Here is a 27,237-nt window from a genome sequence, read left to right as displayed (position 1 = left end):
TCCAGTTCAGGGTCGCAGTGGGTCCAGAGCCTACCCAGAATCACAGGACACACCCTGGAGGGAGCACCAGTCCTTCACAGGGTGGCACAAACTCACACAACGTCTCGCGCTCGAGAGTGTATATTGTGGGAGGAAACCAGAGCACATGGAGTAAGCCCACACCGACACAGGATAACGCACTAAAGTCCTCCTGGCTCGCAATATTAGTTCTAGTTAATCATCCCATTATTCAGTGAATAGGAGATGCTTCTCAGTACTTGTCAAGGGGTGGGACATATTAGGCAGCAAGTGAACATTCAATTTTTGATGTGGCAGGACAAATAGATGGGTGATATGTCGACAGGGAGATGGGTTCCCATGGTTCAGTGTTGCCCATGGGAAGTGAAGGCTAGATTGTTGGACCTGATGCCAGAAGAGAGTTACTGTCTCACAAATTGCTGGCAAAGTTCATGTCCAGACAACTGGCTGTCACAATTTGACCCATATCACAGTCAGTCACGTCCTACGCTTGTCCTCCAAAACTGCAAGATCTGACTCTTCACTAATATATCCCACGTCTTGACAGGTGCCATTCTAAGTTACTTTATCTGTCAGTGGCTTTAATCTTGTGGCTGACTGTTTTATATATTTGATAATATAATTATTTGAAAAACTCAAAATTAACAGTAAAAGTGTTTCCCAAGAGCAACATATTCTAAAACATTTCAGCAAGGGAGATTTTGAAACAGGTTTGAAACCCTCTGACGTCATGGTTCCTATTCCCACCACTGTGAACAACTCTAAAATAGTACTGGCAAAAAGTCAGTCAACGAGACTTTGTTTACATCTTACTTACTTAATCTTTATTAAATTTCTATGGACATATAGGTTTGTGTAAGTAAGGCAAAACATTCGGCTCGAGTGTCCCTTCTGAGTACTTGGTTCTTCAGTGCTGAGTCTGTTAAATGCTCAGTCATGTGACCGTCTCTCTCTCTCTCTCTCTCTCTCTCTCTCTCTCTCTCTCTCTCTCTCTGGGTAACGTTGCTGTTGACTCTGAACACTGTCCGTTGAGTGCTGTGTCGCGCGGAGTTGCCGAGTGCTACTCGACATGGGGTTGAGAGATGAGCTTCTGAAGGCAATATGGCACGCCTTCACGGCGCTGGACGTCGACAAAAGCGGGAAAGTGTCAAAATCTCAGCTAAAGGTGCTTTAATTGTTTTTAAATTCTTTTTTTGTGTTTTATTATTATTATTATTATTATTATTATTATTATTATTATTATTATTTTGTACTGAAACACTACCACAGAATGACCTCCGTTTCTCCGACCCAGGCGAAGGATATCGCAGGTTTTCTGTACTTTTTAAAAACGTATAACCTTGCTATTCTGGACATGTGTGAACGGTGAAAGGTTACTCAGTGTAAACTTGGTGAAATAAGTGATTTTTCACATTGTAGATACTACATTTAGCTATTCCCAAAAACGTGTGCACTAATATAACTCACTGTATAAACCTCAGTATCTTGTTTTACACATTCTACGCTCAGAAAGTGAATTAACGGTAGGTACATGTCGACACTCAGGGTATCTAAAGGCCTGTTAATGCTGTTCTCTGTGGGTTTGTTCTCAGAATAAACTCAGATACTAATCCATCTCCTGTAAATAACCGCGGAGTGGTTTCTGCTCAGGACGCCGTATTACACGAGGGTCTATTTATGGGCGTACGTCTGCTGCAAACTTCAACAGTTGCCGGTTTGACTGTAGAAACTTCCCGACTTATCCGACTTAAACTAACAGTCCATGTTATAGCATAACTAACGGTACGTTTAATTATCAACAACGATTTTGCAAAGATTGGTGAGCTGCATGAGCCAAAGCCAAAAATATGAGAATATTTAACAGTGTTTTTTTTTATTAGCCATGCCTGATATAGGGCAAGAGATACCAAACCACGATGTTGATGATAATTGTTATTTTAAGATTGCTGTCCTGACCACATTACACCAAGCAATGACTATGACGGGAGCAAGCCACAACTCTAGCAAAACTCTCCTGATTTTATTCTGACACTAATGATTAGTCTGCATCAACGAAATCACTTGATAAGTCATTTGGTGTAAGGCTGGCATAGACCAATATTAACCTATCAGGAATATTGTATACTTGTTTGCATCCATGTTTATTTTATATTATTAAAATAAGTGACTCCAAATTTTGGTCAGCAGTATTACTCTATGTCCATGCAGAATCTAGAAAATACATTCACCAAAGTGTGTATCCAAAACCTCAGGTCTCCAAAACAGTATGTTTTGAGAAAAATACACATTGTTCATTTTTATCATCAGTTACATTAAGATTTATTTCCAGTCATTTTGGAGAATATCTATTGGCCCATTCAATATAAAATTTTGATATATATATATAAGGGGAAGCTGGGGCTTTCAGCTAGTTCTTGTAAAAGTAAAACAAAGCAACACAACTGAAATTACTGAATGGTTTGTATTGAAAATAGTGCTATGAATATCTCATTTCAGGTGCTTTCACATAACTTGTGTACTGTAATGAAGATCCCTCATGATCCAGTAGCTCTGGAGGAGCACTTCAAGGATGATGACGAGGGTCCGGTCTCGACCCAGGGATACATGCCCTATCTGAACAGATTCATCCTGGACAAGGTGAGCTGTTTGGTTGTGTAGCATATTTTGTTGATTTTGAAGGCACAAACTTGTATAGAAAAATTCACTCAAACTCTCCTTCATCAATCTGCCTCCATTCCCAGCGATAGCCTGATACACTTCACTCCCAAAAGCCCCATTCTAAAAAGTGAAAGCATGTGTCGGCAGCAGAGGAGCTGGGACTGCCTCGGCCCTTTTATCCGTCATTACAGGAAACAGGAAAGATTTTGGATTAGAGCACAGAGAAGCTCACCATGGTTTCACCAAGTGCTGTGTGCTTGAGTAAGGCTTCACTTTCAAAATATAGATTTGAATTCTTCAGATTTACTGTGTGTCTCAATACAATGAAATATGAACAAGTAACACATCACATATTCTTATATTGTAATTTATTTGACCATATTGGTGCAGTGTGGTATCACTGTTTTGACAGATCTGTTGAAAGGCAGTGTGATATGTGGAAGTTGTTATGTACTATAAGACAGCAGCACAAATGCTAACAATTTTCAGGAGAGTGTTGTTAATTTGAATCACTCCCCCTTACTACAGTTGGCTAGCAAATGCACAATGCACATGTTAATATGTTAGATTGCATATATTGGAGAATGTTGTTGCAAGTGACATTTTTGGGCTCTTACATCCTTGTGCAAGAGGAAATGGATTAAGGAAGAGGCATATTTCACAATACACATGAACATATAATTTTTTTTTCTTTCTCATGTTAGTGTCCAGGAAAAACCGTCATCAAAGTCAGCATTCGATTCATGATTTTACTGCACATTTGTTGAAGTGCACATTTCTAATGGTGTGTTGCACCATGTCCCCCACCCTCTCTCGACTATTTGAGACCTGCCTTTCCCTTTTCCTTGCCCACCCACTTGATTAAGAGCCAAGTCTGGTCCCTTGATGTGTAGTTTGATTTTATTCATTCACTCTCACACTCGTATACGGTCTTTGTCCTTATTACTCAATATTATTATGTATTATCACTTGTTATTATCAAAGTCCAGGCCACTTTTCCAGAGACAATAGAAATTATAACACTTGTGTTTTTATTCAAAACATATCAGATGCTTATCACACGTTAAGACTTTTGTTGCTTTATATATACACAGACTATTTCTGGTTTCATTTTGCTAAATGAATCATGAAGTTCCAATAAATCTGTGGTCATTTTAATTGAGGCACCCCCTGGTTTAATCAGTGTTGACCCAGTGTATACTTCCGTTTCTGTTTTTCTTTTTCTTTCTTTTTTTTGGGTGAAATGTGGAACAGAGTCATTCTTCCGCCTCCATGGCTCTCTCTCGAATCCTGGAATGCATTGTTAATGAAGTGCCATGATGTCAGAAAGGGAACAAAAGAGAGCAGGGCCGCTACACAAACGCAGGACCAAAATAGAGCGTCTCTCTTAAAAACCTGCAAGCAGAGACCTGGGTTTTTTTTTTTTTTCATAGAGTTGTTGTGGTGCATGTGTCCTATTTGTCCTTTTTTTTATATCACAACTTCGTCACTATTGTGATATGTTTATACAGGGTTTCTACATAGTTACATGAAGTTTCAGCATATTTCCTTGTATTTAGGTGTATTTATGGATACTTTTTTGTCCCATTAAAGTATGAATAATGATTAAGACCTATGCACGTAACAAAATTTTGTCTTTTACATTATGTAGCACTACATGATGAGCTTTTGTTTACATAACTGCATAGGTTTGGAGGTGTGTGTGTGTTTGTGTGTGAGGCCAGAGGCAGTGATAAGGCATGTTTATAAATCTTGCTCACTCTCAGCTCCTCAGAATGCAAATCACCAGTTTTCTCTGTGTCTCAGCAGCAGCAATGGCTCCACAAGGCTACTATTGTGTGGCCCCGCAGTGCTCAGAGCGAAATGGGAGGTGTGCGTGCATGTGTGTGAGAGTGAGAGAGACAAAAATTAGTACACAAGGGCTACTCGTTCAAAACAAACTCTCTCCCAGCTGTGGGAGATAGTTGTGCATTGGTGAATTATGTTGAGCCAGCATTTCACAAGGCTTATCTGCACATATTCTAACTCACGGATAAGTACTCTGTTAACCACATAAACTATAAAAAGTACTATGGCTCTACTAAGACTTTGCTGACATAAGATTTTTCAGCAACTGAACTGAAGAAATTGTATATGAAGCCCCAGTAAATGGGTAAAAAAAGAAAGTATCTTTGCCCAGTACGCTAGACTTTCACTATTCCTGTTCATGGCAGAGAAAAGGCACCTGGAGGTTTTTAGACAACAAATAGACCTCCAAACTTTGAAAAGCTCCATAGGTGGGTAATACTGACCTATTTTTGCTGTAATTATTACTTAAGGTGGAACTGACTCTAACTTTTTACAAGTTAGTTTCTTTGACAATTCACACAATGTTTCTCTCAAACATACCGTTCCACCTTAAAAGATGCAGAGCTTCTGAACATAAACAAACAAGAGAGCAAAAGTGCCCCACAATTATAAACATTTAATTTAGGGTTTCATTAAACCCAGGAATGTTTCACGTAGACACAAAACTACGTAAGTATTTATATCAAATTATTACAACAAGTATCATGTTATAAAATGTCTTTATGACAAATTAAATGTTTACAAATGTTTCTGTCAGTTGTTGTGAAATGGTTGTAAGGAAGTAACAAATACTTCATTTCAGCAGTGTTAGAGAAATATCTACTATCTACTATCTACTATCTATCTTACTACTACTATAGAACATTACAAACCCAGACAACATGGTTAGCACTCTGTGTCACACGCTCAAGAAATCTCAGTGCTTTTTGTTTAGGTGGCAGCGGGCGGTAATAGTTAAAGTTACAACACTTCTTATCTTTTATGTGAGGAAACAATGACTAAAATAAATGTGGAAAAGAACAGTTTAGGAAATACAAAAGAATCAGGTAAAGGATTCCTATTTAGGACTTTTAAGTACATCAATCATTTGCCATTTGATCTTTTTTACTTTGTTGGGTGGCATGGTGGTGCAGCAGGTAGTGTCGCAGTCACATAGCTCTAGGGAACTGGAGGTTGTGGGTTCGAGTCCCGTTCTGGGTGACTGTCTGTGGTGTGTTCTTCCAGTGTCCGCATGGGTTTCCTCAGGGTGCTCCGGTGTCCTCCCACGGTCTAAAAACACATGTAGGTAGGTGGTTTGACTACTCAAAAGTTTCCATATGGGGGTGTGTTGTGCCTTGTGTTGCCCTGGCGCCCCTCCAGGGTGTGATTCCGGGTAGGCACCGGACCCACTGTGACCCTGAACTGGATAAGCGGTAAAACTGGGAAAACTAGGCTTGTCTGATCTTGGTGGGCTCTTTTTGAGCTAAAATGTTAATGTTAGAAAATAAGTTGAAATTATACTCAAAAAGTAAATTATTATCCCAGTCAAAATATAGGGTTGCTTTCTCATAAATTTATGAGTTTAGGTGAAAATGTCCTTTGAAAATACTCAGAAGTTAAAGTCGGTCAAAATTTTAGTTTTAGATTTAGTTGTTTATAATTCAGGACCATGCACAAGTATGTAATATATACAGTACATATATGAAATAGTAATAAAAAATGTAGGCATCCCCCCTGCTTTCTGAATGTGACTTTGGATATCTCATATGTGGATGTTTATTCCAGTTTATTGCAGTTAATGTCACAGGGAAGTGTCTGGAGTGGGAATGAACAGATAGAACAGCAGGGTGTTTGTGAGAATGTTTGCTTGGCTAATGATTGGGGTAACTGAAGAATGGGTCTGAGAATCTGTGAACTAGGCAAACAAACATGTGTCAGTAACTTTAGTGCAAGGCTTGGTTAAAACCAAACTGCCAACCATCATCAATAATTACAAGGATTGCCATAAAGTTGGCTGTGGTAAAATATTCTTGGCTACAGGTTTTTTAAATGCTGATTTTCTGTTCAGATGGGATTACCTGTATGTTTCTAAATCTCTTTGGGTTTTGTTGATTAGGGTCCAGTGTCTTGTGAATATGAATAAGCCTCTTACTAAGAATGTTTGTCAGCTGTCTGTTTCTGAGTGAATTGTCTGAATATAGCACAGGCCATTTGAGAGAACATTTGCGTGGTTTTAATGCTGAACTGTTTCCCTGTCGAGGGTCCATTGGGTAAGGCTCTATTATCAGCGACTTTTGGCAAAGCATTCCAGAGGTTTCCCTGGGAACGCCAGTTCAGTGCCAGAAGCAAGCATGCAACATTGTCGTTTCAGTCTTCATTTATTGATAATAGATGTTTGGGGCGGGGCATTCAGTTAATTCTGATGTATAAATCTGTCAGAATCAGAGTCAACCAGATGCTAGTTCATTAAGCTAATTAATTGCAGCTTTTTTTTTTTTTGTGCAGGTCCAGGATAACTTTGACCGAGTGGACTTTAACAGGATGTGTTGGACACTGAGTGCCAGAAAAAACTTAAACAGAAATCACCTGCTTATTTCTGAAGAAGATGCCTTTAAAATATGGTGCATATTCAACTTCCTCTCTGAAGACCGGTACCCCTTGATCATCGTCTCAGAGGAGGTCAGACAGACAACAAATTAGTGTCAGTTTATTCCATTGTGGATTTTTATATGAAAATGTTAAAGTTACAAACACTTCGCTAGTTTAAAATCTGTTGTGGCATATCTCAGTCATAGGATTGAGTATTTAAAAATATAGCATGCAGTCCTTGTTCCTTGTCCACATATATGATGTGTAATAACTTTTTGTTTAATTGTTAAAAAAGATATGTATTTATTAAAATCATCTCATAAACAGAAAAACAAAACATCAGCCCATCCAAATATAAAAAGTGAATGCTTAAAAATCTAAATATATTTGAATGATCTCCTAGAAAATATCTATCCCATTATTATCAACAAATGGGTCTTCTGTATATTAACATGATATGGGTCACACTATTGTGTTGCTTAACGGTTTTGTAAAAGAAGGAACTAACCTGTTTCCTGTAATATTTACTGAAATTTACTGTGTCTGTGTTGTCTTGTTTCATATTACTTTTGCTGTCAGAAATGTATATTTATGTATTTCTATGCACTTCTGATAACAGTTTACCTACGGTTTACCTACAAATCCAAAAGTTGTAATTGTCCTCAATACAGCGATGCAGTCTCATGTTTAATCTTCATCCTTTATCTCTCAGATTGAATATTTCTTGCGCAAGCTGACAGAAGCGATGGGAGGCAGCTGGATCGAGGAGAAATTTGAGGACTACAAAGTGCAGTTATGCAGCAAGCAGCAGTGCCTAACTGCATGGGAGCTGATCGAGCTGGTGGGCATGGGCCACTTCAGCAAAGGCATGGACCGTCAGACCCTCTCCATGGGCATCAGTGAAGTCTTCCAGGAGCTTATCCTGGATGTACTGAAACAGGTCCCAATATCTCATTTACTTTACTTTAAAGCAGCTTGTAGTCTCCCAATAAAGTAATTTGTAATTTCCCAAAAGAAACAGCCTTCAGTACAAGCCAAAATATAGAAGCGAGCATTGTTTTTTTTTTTTTTTTACACTTAAGATTTTTAAACATTTTACAGTTACATCAATATACCATCAACAAGCACCACCCGTGTACAGACATGTACTTGAATCCTGTGACCTACTGGTTATATCTTAGTGCTGCTCACAAAGGAAAGGGGAAATTTCACATTCGTGATTGAAACAGCCTGCTTAATGAGTAATTCTTAACTATGCCTCAATCCAATAGTTCCTCATGTGCAAAAAAAGGAGTTCATAATTATCAGTCATCTAATATGTGTAGTGTTATGGTTGGGCTACAAAATGCATTTTTCACACTGTATGACAAGCACATTGTTTAAGCAGATGTTTGCTGCATATTGATCTCTGTGTAGACTGCATTGTCTGTTGTGTGGCTGTGACATCTGTGAGTTTGTAGCAGCCAGAATTAACTCGTGGTTTGCAAAATGCAGGTGGCATCAATGGGGCTCTCTGATAGCAGTAGTGTTTACTGTTTTTGGTTTGAATCAGTATGCACAGAGGCGGGGGAGGAGACTATTGCCAAGGCCAGATGTGCTACCACAGGCAGAGAATACTAACAGGAAATCAGTTACTGTGCATGAAATTTATTCCATGTCCTTTACCATATAAATGTCTGTCACTTTCAAACTAGAAGCTATAAATAGCTTTGAATTCTATTTTTACATGTACATGTGCTCTCCTCCACGCCCAGTTAACTAAGTGTATATTATCCAATGTATGCACTTCCACTAGAGACTTTAAAGAGGAATTCAGAAGGAAATTCTGAGAGGTTTGTTTTGACATGAAGCATTGTTGAGAAACGTACTGGCAGCAACAAATTTAGCCATTTAATTTGCTACCAGTTCTGGTCAGAAAAAGAATGTAAGAACTTGTTTTGTGAGATATAAACAGTATTGTCCTTGACCACAATTTTGTTTACGTAATTTCCAGTCAAGTTAGGGGGTTTATTTATTTATTTATACATTGCAAGAATATATTCCTGAAAGAGAGACAATACATAATACACTGAAAAATAAGTAATTGAACGGTTCTGTCAGGTCAGTGATTTATTAGAAGAGACAGAAAGGGTGTCTTAACTACTGTGCAAGACCATAAGATAAAGAGTACTTTTCATGTTTATTCAGGTCCACAGTAGAAAAATGTTTCTGTCCAGGGGAAAAAAATATTTGCATGAGAAACCAACACTGGACATCTACAAATTTGAATAAGTTTATGGACTGATGGGGTCTGATAATGACTAAAGAGCTTACCTGGATGATGAGAAGACAAATTCAGAACCAGGAATGAATTTGAAAATTTCTTCTATTAGATGCACTTAATTTATTATTTTCCTGTTATAAAATATCCATTAAGTGGTTATTTATTTGCAGGACATTTGCAGTGTGATGTTTCCAGTATTGTGCTTGGCAATTCTCTGTAATGTACATTGCACTGCATTGTCTTTCTGCACTTTGCTGTGTGGTGCATTATATGTGTATTGCACCAAGTCCCTCGAAGGGCATTTTTTCCACTCACTGTTGATATTACATAGGATGTTGACATAGGATGACAAAAGTCCTTCTTGTTCTTTGTCTTTCAGGGTTATATGTTGAAAAAAGGTCACAAACGTAAGAACTGGACTGAGCGGTGGTTTCTTCTCCGGCCCAGTTGCATTTCGTACTATGTGAGTGAAGACCTGGCTGAGAAAAAAGGAGATATCTTCCTAGATGGGAACTGCTGTGTTGAGGCAAGATAATTCTAAAATCAATCTGTATGACATCTTAAATATGGATTTCAAGCAGAGGTGTAATAGAGAGTGTTTTTTAAATCACAGCACAGTATGCACAGTTTTATGTAATCTCAAACTAAAGTGTATTAAAAACACACACTATGCCTCTGTGTGGCAGCCAACATGCACACACAGGTCTCCACAGCCTGAGTGTTTAAACATTCTTTCTTGAATATTAAATTGGGACAACATCAGAACAAGTGGATTTATTACTGAATAAAAATAAAGTTGACATAAAGTCAGTGGGAGCTGGGAATGAAGCACAAAGCACATCTGGCAGGGACATGGACACAGACATGGAGCTCCTGGTCCACAGCCCTCAGTACTTGTGCTTTTACAGTTTGGCTCGAAAACTCAGTTCAGTTCCTTAGGTCAAGCGCCTAGTGAGCTGTCTGCCTAGAAAGTTTTATAGTTCATACTGCACTCCAGACAAGTAGGCTGTCTCAATCCTATGTGGCCTACTAGGATACTTTTATTGTAATGTAAGAGAGCTTTGGATGATCCTTTAGTGGATACGGCTGTTATTTTTTTAAGATGGGTGGAATTGTTTACTGCTGTTTTCCCCTAAACTGTTCAAGATCAGTGAGTAATGACAGTGAAATTAGTAAAGCAAGTAGTGACATCATTGCTGTCTAGTTGGAGCACCTTAGTAACTTCTCTTATGAGACTGAATGTCAGTTGGAACATTGACAGTTTCGTCAGCTGCCTTTTTAGCAATAAGGCCGTTAACTAGGAATTGGGAAACGTCTAATGTGTCCTTGTTAATGCACAACTTACATACAGGGACTATCCAAAAAAGTGAAACTACAGTGTTTTAAGCTGAAAGGCAAGTGGGTGGAGTGTTACAGTCTGAGATATTCCTGTATTACACAATCATTGTTATTAAATCAATATCCTTCCTTTTTTGCCTTGACACTGTGCTGACTAATCCACCCTCCCTTTCACAGTCATTACCAGATAAGGAAGGCAAAAAATGCCTATTCTTTGTCAAGTGCTCAGACAAAAGCTTTGAAATCAGCGCTTCAGACAAAAAGAAGAAACAGGAATGGATTCAAGGTAGGAATATGTCTTGATTCACTTTGATGATGCATATACTTATATTCAGTAATGACACTGATACTTTAAAATCTATTAAGTTATAGTTACTTTCTTTAACATGTAAATGCATGATTATTTTTTTCCAATTATCTATTGCACATGGAGTTGGTACATGGATGCAGGAAGTGAAGCTGTTGAAGGCCTGTAGAATCTCCAGACTCCAAACTTTATTTATTAGTGCTTCTCAGGATACTCAAGAACATTTTTAATACAAGAACACATAAACACACGATAAGAGTTAATTCATTCATACATTATCTGTAACCGCTTATCCAATTCAGGGTCGCGGTGGGTCTAGAGCCTACATGGAATCATTGGACACAAGGCTCCCCCTCCAGGGTGTGTTCTCGCCTTGCGCCCAGTGAGTCTGGGTAAGTTCCGGGCCCACCGCGGCCCTGAATTGGATGAGCGGTTTCAGACGAATGAATGAATGAATAAGTATTGAACTTTAAATAGGGGTGGCACGGTGGCGCAGCAGGTATTGTCACAGCTCCTGGAGGTTGTGGGTTCAAGTCCTGCTTAGGGTGACTGACTGTGAGTAGTTTTTTGGGTTCTTCTTGTGTCCACGTGGGTTTCCTCCCACATTCCAAAAACACACAGGTGGATTGGTGACTCAGATGTGTCCGTAGGTTTGAATATGTGTGTGTCGCCCTGTGAAGGACTGGTGCCCGCTGCAGAGTGTGTTCCTGCCCAATAATTCTGGGTAGGCTCCGGAACCACAAAGACCCTGAACTGGATAAGCTATTACAGATAATTACTGAATAAATTAATGAAATTTAAATAAATATAAAGCTCTAAAACCTATGTGCTTATTTAAGGGGTTTATTATTGAACTGGCTTGTAACTCATTCACATATTCACTCAGGTTTACATCAGAGCTCCTGTTAGCATCCCAACAATTATATTGTAGGGTGATGCAGATGTGTCATCATAGTGTAAAGCTGTTTAAACATTTTAGTAACAGTTTATTCATGAGTCATCATATTAAATATATATTTAGGCATGAGCAGTTCGTTCATTAGGGCAATATGGCAACACACTGGCATAAGGCAAAGGCAGGATTTTTTTTTTCTCTCATTGTGCCACAGTATTGTCCGTCCTCTGAGTATCACAGTCCAATCAGCTTTAGGTTTTGTTTGGGAGATTTAAGATGGTGAGTTATCATCTTGACTCCTCTCATTGACTCTCAGTTCATTCTCTATAGGTTCTGGGAGGGCTCGCCCCTACATGCTTTAGCCATACACAAAGTGAGACGTGTTCCAAAATTACATTTACAAAAAATACATTGCTCACAATGTAGTGAAGTATATAGTGAATAGAGCACTGGTGAATTTTGAGCACAACCCTGTATGGATAACCAGAGCCACATAAAGGGAGCAGCTAACATTCTGGTCAGTGTGGCTACTGTACACTTCACAATACTCTTTATTCAGGATCTCCTGCACCTAAAATAAAATGTTATCTGAATATTGGAAATATATAGATTTTTATATGAGTGAATCCGGGTAGGCTCAGGACCCACCGTGACCGTGAATTGGATAAGTGGTTACAGCCAATGAATGAACAATGATAAAGCTGATCTCTCATCAAAATATTAAAAGATGAATAATGATAATGTATTTGTATATGACCATAGTTGATTGTTCAGTCACTGAAGGCAAAGTGATTTATTTCGTTATTAAAGAAGTTATTTCTAATGAACTTCTGGATATACCGATCCACAAATACTGTACAGTATGTAGATAAAGAGAAAGCTTTATGAATCTAGTGGTTTCTGGTTGTCCTGATGGCTAGCTCTTAAAATTTCCTATGAACAAAATGTCAACCATTGCCCCCCTGAGGTTTGTCAGAAGCTGCCTTTGGGTTTAAAGGTTAAATGGTTTGTTTAATGTCTGGGAGATTTCTTTATTGTCCAGTGTTCATCTCACATGCCTCCTTTTACTTTCTCTGCCTCTCAGCTATTCAGACATGTATCTCTCTGCTGAAGGTGGGGCGGCCGGCTCCACACCACGAGGCAAGGCAGAAGCGGCGAGAGTTGCGACAGAAGCAACAGGCAGAGCAGGAGCAGCTGGAACTCAGGATGAGAGAGCTGCAGACAGCCAATGAAAACAAGCAGAGAGAGCTGGAGGCTATGAGGAAGGTCTGTAAGCTCCTTACAGTACAGGAATTGTCTATTATTCTCAGCCCTTAAATCAGGATTATTTCATTAATCCTTTTTGTCCAGCATCATGTCTTTTCATGACTCCAAATATACTAAAATTATTTGAATCTGAGCAAGATGTCACAGCTCTCCTAGAGTGGAGTTTGACCTGCCTTCCCTGCACTCATATATAATTCTGTCTACCCTTTTCTGACCATTACTTTTTAGCTTTAAGCAGGTTTTATATTAAACCGTAGCCTTACTTTTTGTCCTGTCTGTCCAAAAGTTGTGATTTAAAGTAGAAGTTTACTGAATGTGATACAAGACAATTAGCAAAAGTATAGAAAGTTATTATCATATGACCAGTAAAAATACCAGCATATACACACTCAATCTAAATATATATATATAAAAAGTAAAACAGGAACAAAGACTGTGACCACATTGACCATTCACAAATGTGTATTTCCACAGGAACTCTCAGTGCTTCTGTATCATAGGCATTTGATAATCTAAAAGTTTCTTCTGTTAGTTCCCTCTTCGTTCATTTATAATTATCTCACAAGATACTCTTGAGCAGAAGTTTTCGCTAATTAGCTGTTTGACAGTTTAAATCAGATTAGGCCCACTGTGTGTTTCAGCATTTCTGGAGAGAGGTCATTTGATTCTGTGATGGGGGTGGGGTGAAAGGGGGTTGGGCATGTTTTTGCTTGCTCTCTCAAATTTACTTATCCTGTGTTTTCAGTCTGCTCTCATTATTGTGATTGCATAATTCATGGAAATATTGTAGTACAATGAGCTAGTGGCTTAGGGCATCAAATTCACTTTTATTTTGTTTTTTGAAAATGTGAAAATGCACCATTAGTCTGTACAACAGTCATGTAGCCAAGTAGGTATTTTATCATTTATGAATTAAATGTGTGGAAAAGTAATTGTTATGCATACAGTTTTGTTATAATACAATTCAAATTACAGCCATATTTTTACCATTGCTTGACACAAAAATGTCAGACTGTTTTCATGTAATTAAACCTGAGTACAATCGAATAGTAAAGCTGATCTCCCACTGGTAGTAAGAAATAACTAGTTTATAAGGTTAAATAATTCTAAAATTTGTAATCAGTGGGCCTCAGTTTGATATTCAGTTTTTATCTTTGGCCTTGGTGAGGTCAGCTTAAATCTACTGATGGTCATAAGGAAACTTTTCATTAATCTGTAACATGCAGGTCTGTGTAGTGCAAGTAACTTACATTATACAATATTTCACAATGGAGTAACACTGTGCTACTGAGCAGACAGTGTGAAGTGGTAACAATCATTGGACTTATTATGAGTACAAGTTCTCTTTGTGTGACTTCAGTGTGTCTGAGCCAGAGTGTGAATGAGAACAATCTGATATTGTTGAGTCACTGCCTACCCCACATAGGCCTTACACACAGCAATACAATAAGTGCACCAGGAGATAGCTAGCTTCACTGGATCCAGCCCTGCAGCGCTCAGACAGAGACACAATACCTGCCCTATGTCTCTGCTCCACCACCTGAGACATTTCACGCTGCCAAATCTCTCACAGAATGCAAAGTGAGAAAGTGCTTACAGTCACATTAAGACTGAAGCCATATTCTCAGTAAAGATGAGCTAATTGTAGCTATGCATGCTCATGTTGTTTTGCTTTCTGACTGCAGAGTCAGCTGATGTAGTAAAGAGAGGGGACTCTGTGATTATGGTGTTGCTATATTTAGAAGTGTCACTCACTCATGCTGCCTTGCAAAACACCATGCCTTCATTTGACATTTTCAGTGTTTGATTTCACTGTTGTTTTCGATTAAGTATGTTTTCTTGTCATTTTTTTTCTTATGAAACTGCAATGTACTGATATACTCAGCTTGAAAGTCTTTCATCTTTAAAACACTTGTAGGGTTTTTATGTAGACTCAGTCGGGTGTATCATAATGAAGAGGAAAAACATAAAAAATAATTTAAAATGTTAGCCACATTAGCTTTTTGTTATAGGATCTAATGAAAAACTGTGCTCTTCTGTCCAAGTATGATTGAGTTATTCATACAAAGATCATATACAACTTTCAGTAATCATTTTATTTCACTGTTGTTGTTTTAGCATGTAAGAGACTACAGACACAAGCCACAAATTTTTGTCTCAATTTTCCCCTCTATTTACAGGGTAAATAATCTGATCCTCTGATCTGAGAGTGGAAACAGATTTTTGGATGTTTATGGCAATGGTCTACCTATGTTATTCCTCTGGGTTGGCTTACAGTTTAATAAAGTAAATTTCCTTGTCTGAATGTGTGAGAGGTCAGTGAAAGAGGTTTCCATGTCTCCCTAAACCCTCTGTAGAGTACAGTTTGTGCACTCATGAAGTGCGTTGTATGATGAAAATAATTTTTTGTGAGCTATGAAATTCAAGTTTCTCTGTCGAATTAGCATCAAATGACTTTCTGTATTATTAGTTTTATTGTCTGTGATGTGCGCTATGTAGGGATTAATGTGCTACTTTGGGGTGCCCGAGCTCCTCTGACTGACAAAGATGAACAGAACTCTGTTTACAAACATGACATGGATAAATGGGTCAGGGATCCATACTTTTATTTTTTTTTTATGTCAAAATGAGGACTACAAGTGTAGTGACAGTTTTTAATTTGAATTGTGTGTCCCAATATGGTCGTTACTCTGTACTGTGACGTCAGCTGCAACCCATGAACTTGTTAGGATGACACCAAGCTATTGAGAAACACTGGGGCAGTGCCTAATGCCTAATTTAGATAATTTTTTTGGACATTTTATTCACAACTTCATCTAAATGTATTACAGATAGCATGTAAATTATATATAGTTACATTTTATATTTTGCAAAAAATGCCTGTTTTTAATCAACACAGCCATTGTCCACTAATAATTAATTTGAGGCATACATTTTTATAAATATATTTGGAAAGCTTAACTGCTTCAGACAACATACAGTTGTGTTAAATAAATAGCATTTTACATAAATTTACCCATGTTTTTGTGACTGTTACAAATACAATGTCAGCATATAACAATCATCTGCACTTATTAACCCCAACTTTGTTTATAATTTAAAATTGGAGAAGAAATGTACAGGTTGCTTGTATGAAAACCGATTAACAATTTTCACTGTGCTATGTGGATTTTTCTTAAATTTCACAATATAAAAGCTGTTGTCTATTTATGCACATGGGGTATAGATACAGTTGAGAAGTTGCTTGTGGCTATGTGAATGTGGTTTTGCCTTTTTTTTTCAACTATGAAAATGCAGAGTCAGTACACCTTGAAGGACTGTGTAAATGAGATGTTTCTTTCAGGTTTATGTGTGTTGAATGTTCTGAGAAGTCCCGCAGTGTTTGGGTTTACTGCTGAACAAGTTCCCTTTTGCATGCTGTTTTATTACTGTCCTGCTTTTCCTCTGCTTGCTTGTAATGACCTTCACTGCTGTCCTTTGCATTTAGTAAAGGTCTTGTGATCATCTTTGAGGACCAACCTGGACAAATACCTTCTTTAATTGCCAGCACTCTTAAAGATAGTTTCCTTGAGCTTGACAGTCTGTAGTGTATTTATGCAATGGAACTAATCAGTAATGCATATCTATTTAAAATACTTATATTTTGTTGTACACTGAATTACGGCATTGAAGATGGAACAATCCAAAAAACACAAAATAGCCAAAGATCTTTTAAATATGACTTCAACAACAAGGCTAACACAACCAATTGGATAACAAATTTTATTAGCAGTTAATTTCACCCTATCAAAGATTGACAGCTGCTGCTTGTTGAATTAAGCCTTTACAGATGGTTATATAGGCTTATGTCTTGTCATGAAAAATGTATTATTTCACATAGCCTTACAAACTGTGTTTTTAATACAGTGTGAGATACACTAATATCTTATTTTCTACACATACTTTACAGAAATTGAAATCTCTTGCCGTGCACAGTTAAATATAATTGCCATTATGTCCCTGTCACTGGCCAGAAACTGGAGGAGGCAGCAGCTAATGCAGCAGAGGAAGAGCGCAGACGTCTGCAAACCCAGAACGAACTGGAGCACATTTACAGAGCCGAAATGGAGAAAGAGAAAATGGTATTCCATTGTTCTTACACTGTTGTTGAGTGTGGTTAAGTGTTTGAAAACAGTGCCCCAAAAAATTATATGTTGCTCCATCATTTTATTCAATCTTTTTCTTTATACTTTCTGCCAAGTATCGTGGCAGTGGAACTTCCCTGTTAAAAATATTCCTTCGTCTAAGACCAGCCTTAGTCAGTGGTAATAATACCAAACCAATTCTTTAAATGACATCATATCCTCATTCAGGGACTTGCACCAATGGGCTGTTTGGTGACTTAAGCCTGGTGTGATTGTAGACTTTTAGGAAGTTCACTTTAGTATAAATTCTGTTTTCTGCAGTTATTCTTTGAAAGTGGAAGCACAGAAACTTGTTATAATCTGATACACACACATAGTGCAGTCCATATTTAATCAGACAGTGACAAATTTTTGTCTTTGTGTTCCACTTCATTAACTCTGGAAATAATAGTATGAGATTTGTGACGTCTGTGCTGGGTAAATCCTAATTTTAACATTCCTAATATGTTTTGCAATGTCTATATTGGTTTACTTTGATATATCTCTCAAATGACGGCATTACTGGCATTGACACCTATTTGTTCCTGATATTGATATACAAAATTAGTAAGGGTGTCACTGAAATACTGAGATAACGTTCAATGAAAACTCTATTTCTTTGCAGTCAACTTTATCATACAATCATGTTATTAAACCCTTAGTTACTGAAATATAAATTTCATTAACAATTGTAATAAAAATATTCATTAACAATATAGTGAAAGGCTGATAAATAACCCATTATCCAATTTCTGACCTGAAAACATAAAACGGCAAAGAAAAAAAAAAGCAAAAGACTTTGTTTTTTTTGCCAGTGTTGTCAAGGTGACAAGGCACATTTACTTTCACCTTTTCGGCTGCTCGTCCTATTCATAAGGCTCTGGAACCACACTGGAATAGTTGTACACACAGCAAAAAGAAGACACCACAGTATCTGCCAGTGTGTCACATGACTATCATGAGGAAAGAGGATTTTCCTTTAGGAGTGTGAGGAGATTTTGCTCTAAAATGGCTTGACTCCACTTTCTATATTAAAAAGTAAAGAACCTCTTTCTTTATCACAGCCCTGAGACATGGAGCAGATACTGCTTTGAAAGGTCCAGACTTATTTTCAGAATATAGTTCCAAAGAAGTGCAGCTAAACAGCATCTCTGTTCACATTGAAACTGGAATAATGTCAAAGGGATTTAGTGGAGTCAACTCCCAAAGAAGCAAATCTGAGTATCCCTCTTATCAACAATTGGCCAATGAGTCATAGATTTCAAACATTGGTAAATCTGCTCAATCTAGGTTTAACGTGTTTCTAAATTTAACATCACTTTTAAGCATGGTGGCGCAGCAGGTAGTGTTCTCCCCGTGTCCGCGTGGGTTTCCTCCGGGTGCTCCGGTTTCCTCCCACGCTCCAAAAACACACGTTGGTACGTGGATTGGCGACTCAAAAGTGTCCGTAGGTGTGAGTGTGAGAGTGAATGTGTGTGGGTCTGTGTTGCCCTGTGAAGGACTGGCGCCCCCTCCAGGGTGTATCCCTGCCTTGCGCCCAATGATTCCAGGTAGGCTCTGGACCCACCGCGACCCTGAACTGGATAAGCGGTTACAGATAATGAATTAATGAATAAATTATGCTAAATATTTTTAAATGTTGTTGACTACTAATAACTACACAAAATGTCATTTTCATCAATTAAAACTAACAATAATTAAGTCGCAAACATATTACTAAAACTAATACACGTTGTAGTCTAAAGACTAACACTAAAACTAAACCAAAATCAACTGCCAAAATTAACAATGATACTTAATAAGCTTGCCTTGTTGTAAAATATGTGTGTGTGTGTGTCTCAGGTGCGGCTGCAGATGGAGGAGCAGGTGGCACAGAAGTCCAGTGAACTGGAGCAGTACTTTCAGCGAGTGCAGGAGTTAGAGGATATGTACCGTCGCCTGGAAGAGGCACTGGAGGATGAGAGGCAGGCAAGGCAGGATGAAGAAACTGTGCGCAAATTGCAGGCCAGGTACACTCACACATGCATATTATATATAACAAAAGTGCACCTAAAAATGGTGCCTTAATCCTAATGCCCTCGACAAAATTCAAACTTTGGTGACGTCAAAAACTTCCTGTAGGACGAGACCTTGATGGAGCTGGTTTTGCATGCAATCTCTGCAGGCGCCACACAAAATATATTGGTCATTCTCTTTTTTGAAAGGAGCTAATTTGCCTCAGTGCAGATTACCAGTACAGTGCAACTCAGCGTTTAAGTTATTAAATAATATGAATTTCTGAATATCTTACTCACTGGTTGTCACATACATGTAAACAAAGCTGTCTGAGGCCATCCTGATGCATCCTCACTCAAGGAATCTCAAGGAATATAGGTATTGTATAAGTCCTGTGCTGAACTGTAAAATGTCAATATTGTTAATCTAGGACCAAAACTTTAAAAGCTTTAAATTAAAGAGTGTCATGTAACTGCAAATTGGTATTACAATTTGGGGTCCTACATTAAAGAATTGTTAATATTTGAAATGCTATTTAAAATTTGTCTTACACTAAAAATATTGACATTTTGAATTTTACCACAGGACTACATAAGTACGTACACTTTGACAATAGTCACTTACATTGGAGCCTGAAGATTGGCTTAATTCACCATTCAGTTCAGAAAAATGTGTTCAGAAATTCTTTAAATGGGCAATAAAAATAAAATGAAAATGTAGTTTGGTAGCGAAGGAATAGAAGTGGAAACCTAGTCATGTTCTCCCTTTTAAATGGAACGTCTACAATTGTAGCCAATCACAGTACTCTCCGTTTGTTTACATTCTGAGGCTAAGTGTCTTTTAAGATGGAACATTGTGTTTGAGGAGAAACAAAATGACATTTCCACCTTAAGTGATCCAAAACAACAAAAGCAAGTCAATATTACCCACCTATGGAGCAGTCATAAGCAATACCCTCATTTAGGTTCATCAACGTTTGGAGTTCTCTCTGCACAAAAATAATCCAGATGCCTCTGCCATGAGCAGAGAGAAAAGAGAAAGAAAGCCTAGCATACCAGGCTGAGCCAGTTTGCCTGTTCACTCATTTACAGTCACTAGGGCTTCATAAACACATAACAAAAAGTTTCAAGCACATGAATTTGGTCTGAGGCCATTTTACAGATGCCTTTTTTCTGAGGGGGTTTGATCTAAAGCCTTTTTTTCTGAGGAAGTTTGGTCTGAGGCCATTTGGGCTGAAGCCATTTGGTCTGAAGCCTGATGTTCAGTTTCACATGATCTGAGATATGAAAATGGTTTATCATTGAGTATGAGGAATGATGCCATTCTGTTCAATGCCTGAGTACTGATGCTGAGGTCTGAGGATGTTCTTAAATGTACACTGTAGGACAGACATTGTGCTGTCCATGTTTTCTACGGTCACTGGCTGCAAGTCTGCATAGAGGGTGCCAGTGAGTGGCAGTTTAAACTCTAAAATGAGACCCTAGATGCCCTGCAGCCTCAAGGACCTTACAGGGATGCTTTATTGTGGACTCTAGGATCACAAATGCCACTGGGTAACACATGGCCAGTGAATGTCACTGGATACAAGGCCCCCACGGCTTTTGGTCTCCGAGATTTTGGATCTATATTTTATGACATTCACTGAAGTGCTCAGTGTTGCCACAGCTGCAGTAGATAGGACTGCAAACTTTTTAAAATGCATGAGTACTTCCACTCAAGCCACTTCCCCTGTTGACACTGACACCAGTATCATTTCTTTGCATAATAATTGTGCTTAAGTTACCTTTAAAGATATTGTTTAACTTGTTTAACTCAACACATAAGAATTTTGTGTAACCTTATTAGCAAACACTTCTAAAGCCTGCATCTCAGCTGGCCTTTCTGGAAGTTTGCAGAAAGACTGTCTAAAGACAAAAGCACTGTGTGAATGACAGACAGCTCTGAGATATTTGATGGAGGGAGAAGTGACAGAGACAGAGCAATGTTAAAGGATGTGAGATGCTGTGATTTGCTGGTTTTAGTATGCTGTTCCTGTTCCCTGTCTGACCTCACACAGGCCTGCAGTCTTCCTGCCATTGTGCTGACCTGTTAACAAATCAGCACTTTAAAACACACTCTCACCAAGTCTCATTCTATTGCTGTGAAATTTTACACATACTGTGGACTCTGTAGTTATTTAGACATTTGTGTTTAAAGTCATTGTGCTGGCACACAATATCAAATCAAAAGCTTTGTTTAAAAAAATATATAAATAAATAAAAAAGCCAAACAAAAACCCCTCCTTTAATTTTTTGGGCAAATTTTTCTTCCTAAATGCAGTATGTGTGTTTCAGATAGTAATTGTAGTTATACATAGAATAAGGTGTACAATATCCAATGCCAATCCATTAGAGCTTCACATAGGGCCCTGCCCACCCTCTTACTACCTGCAACAACAATACTACACTAGGGTTGATGTGGACGTTATTATCCGATCAGCAAACTATGGTTACTCATTGGGCCCAGACAATGACTTCCCAAATCACCCACTGCATCACTAGCTGTTTACAGGGGTCTTAAGGTAGGCACCTCCCCTCATCAGGGTTTCAATGAATTAAGCCCATGACACTTCTGGAAGGCTCAACAGTGAAGTCTGGAATCCCAGACCCACCCCTTTCCAAGCTAGCTTTATAGCTCTAACATACTCTTAACCAGAAATCCACACTGTCCTCCCTGGTGATTAAGGCTGTACCACGCCCCACTGGCAACGGTAATGTATGTCTTTTAAGGTAGAATGTTATGTTTGAGGAGAAAAATAACTGTTGTTTGTAAGTGGCTGAAGTTTAACTTCTCTAAGTTTTTATTCACCGTTTGAATTACCACAAAAACTAATTTGTAATTCCAGTTATTTAGTTTTGTAGTATATTCGATCTGTGTTTAATTTCATGCAGTTATTTTCACACAGTTATTACCCACTGTTGTAAACTTGTATTCTGGTGGTTTCAAACTGAAGAGAGTAGATCAGTCTGGATATAATGCTGTTTATTGAGCGCTCTGGATGAACCTCAGACTGATCTAATGGTCTGTGAGAGTCACACATCTTTATACCCCATTTTGCAACCTTACACATGGATTGATCGTAAGCAGGATCTGAGAACAGGATGAACTGTCGTAACACATCACTGTTGTAAACAAACCATAAACATTATCAGAGTTCCTGGTGCACTGTCGTAAAGTTAACCATGTTTGTCTAACAGATTATCAGATGAGGTAAGGTCAGGGAATGTGTGATCTCCAAATGAGTCCACATGCCAGGAGAAATGGCACAATTCTAATAAAGGAAAAACAATACATCAACACTTTTGATGATTTTCAGCATTTGGAGGGCCCTTTTCCATTTTTCTCTCATGAGCAGAGAGAAAGGAAGCCTAGCATATCTGACCGAACTGGCAAATGCTGACAAAACAAACAAAACATATTCAAAAATGTTTTTTTTTTCCTCTTTTTATTAGAATCATGGATGTCACCTTTAAGGATAGAGAGGCAGGCTTGGAACTGGAAGGTCATGGGCTTGATTAACAATTAACAGGACTGTCTGGAAAAGTGGGGAATAGTTTAGTTGATTTTTTTTTTTACCTACATCAACATCCATGCCTGAACTGCCGCTGAAAAAGGCTAATTAATATATATATGCCGTCTGTTGTATGTGGTGTGTGTCGTATTCTAAGTACTATTTTCAATGTAAGTTTCTACTAGGTATTTTGAAAGCCCTATATACTTCAGTTAATTGAATTATTAATATAATGAATAGATCAACTTGTTTGAGTCCTCAACAGTGAATAAGTAATTAATGTTTAGTGTAAGTAACTTATATATATATATATATAATTTTAGTCAAAACAGATCTAGGTTATGCCACTAGCTGCAAGCTGTAGCACACTGTCCTCCTGCTGAATTGTCTTTGGTTTGGTACAGGCTGTTAGAAGAGGAGGCAGAAAAGCGCGCAGAGCTGGAGCAGATCCATTTACGGCAGCAACAGGCCATATCACAAACGCAGGCAGAGAAGGAAGAACTGGAGAGAGAGCGGCTCGCCAAAGAGGATGCTTTGCAAGCTGCCATGCAGCAGCTGCAACACCTGGAGGCAGAGAGGCATGGCGCACTGGAGCAGTATGAGGTAAGTCACATGCATGCATACATGGATATTGTCACTTTCTCTCTCTCTCACACACACACACATACACAAAATGAATTTGATTGAAGTTGCCGTTAATTGAAGTTCATGTAGCACATTCAGTTCCCAGATTAAGACTAAACATAGACTTAATTGGATTTTATGAATGACATGCAACTGTCATCGCAAGACTAGATTTATTACAAGTCCAAGTCAAGTGCATCCAAGATTTGTTTAGAACTCCATCTAATTCTGGTATATTGAAAATGTTAGAGAACTTTTTGATATATGGGCCATAATCATGTGCATCCTTTTCTGAACAGGAAGTAATGAAGAAACTAGAGGATGCCACCAATAATACAAAGAGCTGGAAGGATAAAGTGGCCCATCATGAGGGGCTAATCCGTCTTATACAGCCTGGTAAGCAGCACACAACTCTTAGTCATGTTCTTAGTCATATAAAGCATCATTATAATTATTATAATTGCATTATTCTGCATGGTTCTTAAAATGCAGCTATAAGAATGGCTGCCGTATGTTGCAGAAAAAACAATATTATTGCATGTTCTTCTTTATCCATAGACTAAATTCCTCATCTTTATTTATTTGGGTATTGCCCAATGTTAATACTGATTGCTTGTCTTTTTCGTGCGTGTGTGTGTGTGTGTGTGTTCAGGCTCAAAAGGCCCACAGAAGATCACAAACTGGGGCCCTGCTGCCTTTACTGAGACAGAGTTGAGTCTGAGAGAAAAAGACTGGCAGGAGAGGAAAAGCAGACCCACTCAGACCCAGTGAGACTCCAGCAGTGTTCTCTCAATGCTAACGCAGTTCTGTCCCAATGTTTCTGTACATAGAACCACTACTGAAGTGGAGTCACTGCCTTGTGGGCTCTGTGTCTGATTCCTCTCAAAGGGACCTGTGAGACTATTTGCCTGTGTAGTAGAGTCTAACCTCATGCTCATTCCACTCCTACTGAAACATTCCAGGGCATTATACCACTTTAGTGGTAGTGGGTTTTATACATATGATTTTATTTTGAAGTGTCACTCTCTGTATGAATATGTTGAATTAGATGTACTTTTTGCCAAAGTGATAACAGACTTCCCACAGAAATCACAATATTTAAATAAACTCTCTTTGTGTGTTCAGTTTAAATATGGGAACAAAAACACAAGTTGACCAAGTAACATTAAATAAAACACTTTTAATAACTAACTTTAACTTTCTTGTGACCTTTAGTTTATTAATGAAACCTCCAGAAACCTTCAATACATTTGAATTACAGCAAGTATTACATAAAGTAGGGAATGAAATACTCGATCATTCTATGTAGCATTTTTTCTTTTCTTATTCGGGAATAACATTTATGACTGAACTCATAAAAGACACAAATGAGACGTCAGTCTTTTTCATGAATTACAGCTGCACAATTCATTTGTTACAATTAGGTTTTGATAAAATGTTCCTTTTACAAATATCAACATTTTCGAGATGTTTCAGACTTGAACAAGATGGAGCCTGTTTGCATAAAACTAACAGATCTGAGATAATGATTGTTAATGAAGATTCAATACAACTACAGATCAATGTTTTTATGTATACTTATTTATATATCCTTAAAGAAATAACCTAAAATTGTTTGTTTGTTTTTTGCTTTTGATATTTATTTTATCTCCTGTGATTAAACACGGGGTGTCTAACTGTGGTTAATGACACTGATCCTGGAAAGCTCAATTTTAACAGTCATTAGTTTTAATTAAAGATAGACGGAGTAGTCTAATCTAAAGACAAATGTATCATTAGTCCTTTGAAATTACTACTCACAATTAAAGTGTTTGTCAGGTCATTAAATACATTTACACTAACCCTATTTTATGGAAAAAGCATTCCCACGGTTTCTAACAGTTTCTTATATTGATTTTTTTTTTTTTTTGCATTTCAACCAATTATGCTGGTACTACAGTTGTGTAGTCACATATTGTAGTTCTGTAAATAAATATACAAACATGGAAAACAGAAATCAGTGATTTGTAATTCCACTTTGTCTTCTACTCACATTAAAGCAGTTCAAAAATATTTAAGAATGGTGGCGCAGCAGGTAGTGTCGCAGTCACACAGCTCCAGGGGACCTGGAGGTTGTGGGTTTGATTCCCGCTCAGGGTGACTGTCAGTGAGGAGTTGGTGTGTTCTCCCTGTGTCTGCGCGGGTTTCCTCCGGGTGCTCCGGTTTCCTCCCACAGTCCAAAAACACACGTTGGTAGGTGGATTGGTGACTCAAGTGTCCGTAGGTGTGGGTGTGGGTGTGTGTGTCTGTGTTGCCCTGTGAAGGACTGGTGCCCCCTCCAGGGTGTATTCCCACCTTGTGCCCAATGATTCCAGGTAGGCTCTGGACCCACCGCGACCCTGAACTGGATAAGCGGTTACAGATAATGAATTAAAGAACTTTAAGTTCTGCTGTGTTTCCTTCTCAGAGAGATATAATAATAATCAATGATAATAAAAACTATTCATGGGCAACTCCTGTCACATGCATGTTGACAGATCCTTTTGAAGTTTGGAATGTGAGGAGTGGCATCACATACAAATTTAAAAATGGAAAACTATGTAAATTGTCTTTCACCTAAATTCTCATTTAAGACATTATCTAGTGTAAAATGTGTACACAGAACTAAAAAGAAAAGAGTGTGGCAAAAGGGAACAGTTGATTAAAACCAAGTGTATTTAAAGTAATATTGGCTATTTGAAGAGCAGTTTTACTTTTCACCACAGGGGGACGACAAAAGCACAAAAGTATCTTTATGCCGCAACCACGTTATCATTCATTCATACATCCATCACAGTCAGGGTTGTGGAAGTCTGCGGCCTATCTGGAATCACACACAAACAAACACTCCCAGTCCCTTATACCAGGGGGCAATGTCACACAGCCAAAGAAAGATGTAAGCGGACCTTGGACACATGGAAAACGCTCATCTGGAGTGACGAGTTACACTGATGGGCAGGTCTGTATCTGGCGAAAACCGCACAATATTCTGGTTACAACGTTGGAGTGCTACAGGCCGGTGATGCTGGAGCTGGTGTGATGTTCTGTGGAGCATTCTCTCTGTATGCCCTAACATCCTATCACAATCCCTGAATTGTGAATGCTACAGGGACATGTTTGCTGACTATAAGCACCCATATCTTCAGGAGGTCTTTCCCGAGGACAGTGCTATTTTTTTTTCAACAGGACATTGCCCAATGTCAGTCAGGAATGGTTGGAGGAACACGACATCGAACTCTCAACACCGCCTTTGGTCCCTGAACTCTCGACTAAAACCCCATTAAACATTGTTAGTATACGCTAGGTTTATTACAAAGTTTTTCGGCTTTTTTTTCTTTCTGTATATGTATATAATTCATGTAAAATATTTGTATATTTTAAAATATGGACATATATGGACATGTGCATGTTTGAGCTATTGTTGGTTTTCTCTGTTACTGTGTCCAAAACATTTCCCCAGCAGATTAAGAGATTTTAGTTAAAATAATTCATCAGAACTACACAGCGGCATATCATATGTGTTTTTCTCCCTCCCAAAAAGAAAAGAAAGTACCAGCATTTTAACTATTGATTATTTTTTTTTCTGTTTCTAAAGACACTACTAATATAAATAAAATTGTATTGTGTTGATCTTGTATTGAATATTTCAACTGATATTTAATATCAAAATTTTAAAAGCTTTAAGATGCAATTAATAAACAAAATATTTATCCACTCTATAATTTA

The 27,237-nt window shown here is 38.2% G+C and overlaps 1 protein-coding gene across 1 annotated transcript; it reads left to right on the top strand.

The window, feature by feature from the left end:
* The first annotated feature begins 56 nt into the window (after positions 1-56).
* Positions 57-27,028, top strand: swap70b (switching B cell complex subunit SWAP70b). Its single transcript, XM_066684517.1, has 13 exons — positions 57-150; positions 1,052-1,183; positions 2,515-2,655; positions 7,009-7,182; positions 7,805-8,032; positions 9,735-9,881; positions 10,871-10,979; positions 12,980-13,161; positions 17,175-17,282; positions 19,167-19,333; positions 23,274-23,472; positions 23,793-23,889; positions 24,146-27,028. Exons 2-13 carry the CDS (start codon positions 1,088-1,090, stop codon positions 24,262-24,264), a joined length of 1,767 nt encoding a protein of 588 aa, XP_066540614.1. The 5' UTR covers positions 57-150; positions 1,052-1,087; the 3' UTR covers positions 24,265-27,028.
* Positions 27,029-27,237: the final 209 nt, after the last annotated feature.

This window comes from Hoplias malabaricus, chromosome 11, assembly GCF_029633855.1.
Source record: "Hoplias malabaricus isolate fHopMal1 chromosome 11, fHopMal1.hap1, whole genome shotgun sequence".
Classification (NCBI taxonomy): Eukaryota; Metazoa; Chordata; class Actinopteri; order Characiformes; family Erythrinidae; genus Hoplias; species Hoplias malabaricus.
This window is presented reverse-complemented; position numbering and strand designations above follow the sequence as displayed.

Bases quoted from the DNA above. Each gene is read 5' to 3' on its own strand.
- swap70b (XM_066684517.1), top strand. From the start codon at position 1,088: ATGGGGTTGAGAGATGAGCTTCTGAAGGCAATATGGCACGCCTTCACG. The intron at 10,980-12,979 runs GTAGGAATATGT...TCTGCCTCTCAG, and splicing joins GAAACAGGAATGGATTCAAG to CTATTCAGACATGTATCTCT. The intron at 23,473-23,792 runs GTAAGTCACATG...TTTTCTGAACAG, and splicing joins GCGCACTGGAGCAGTATGAG to GAAGTAATGAAGAAACTAGA.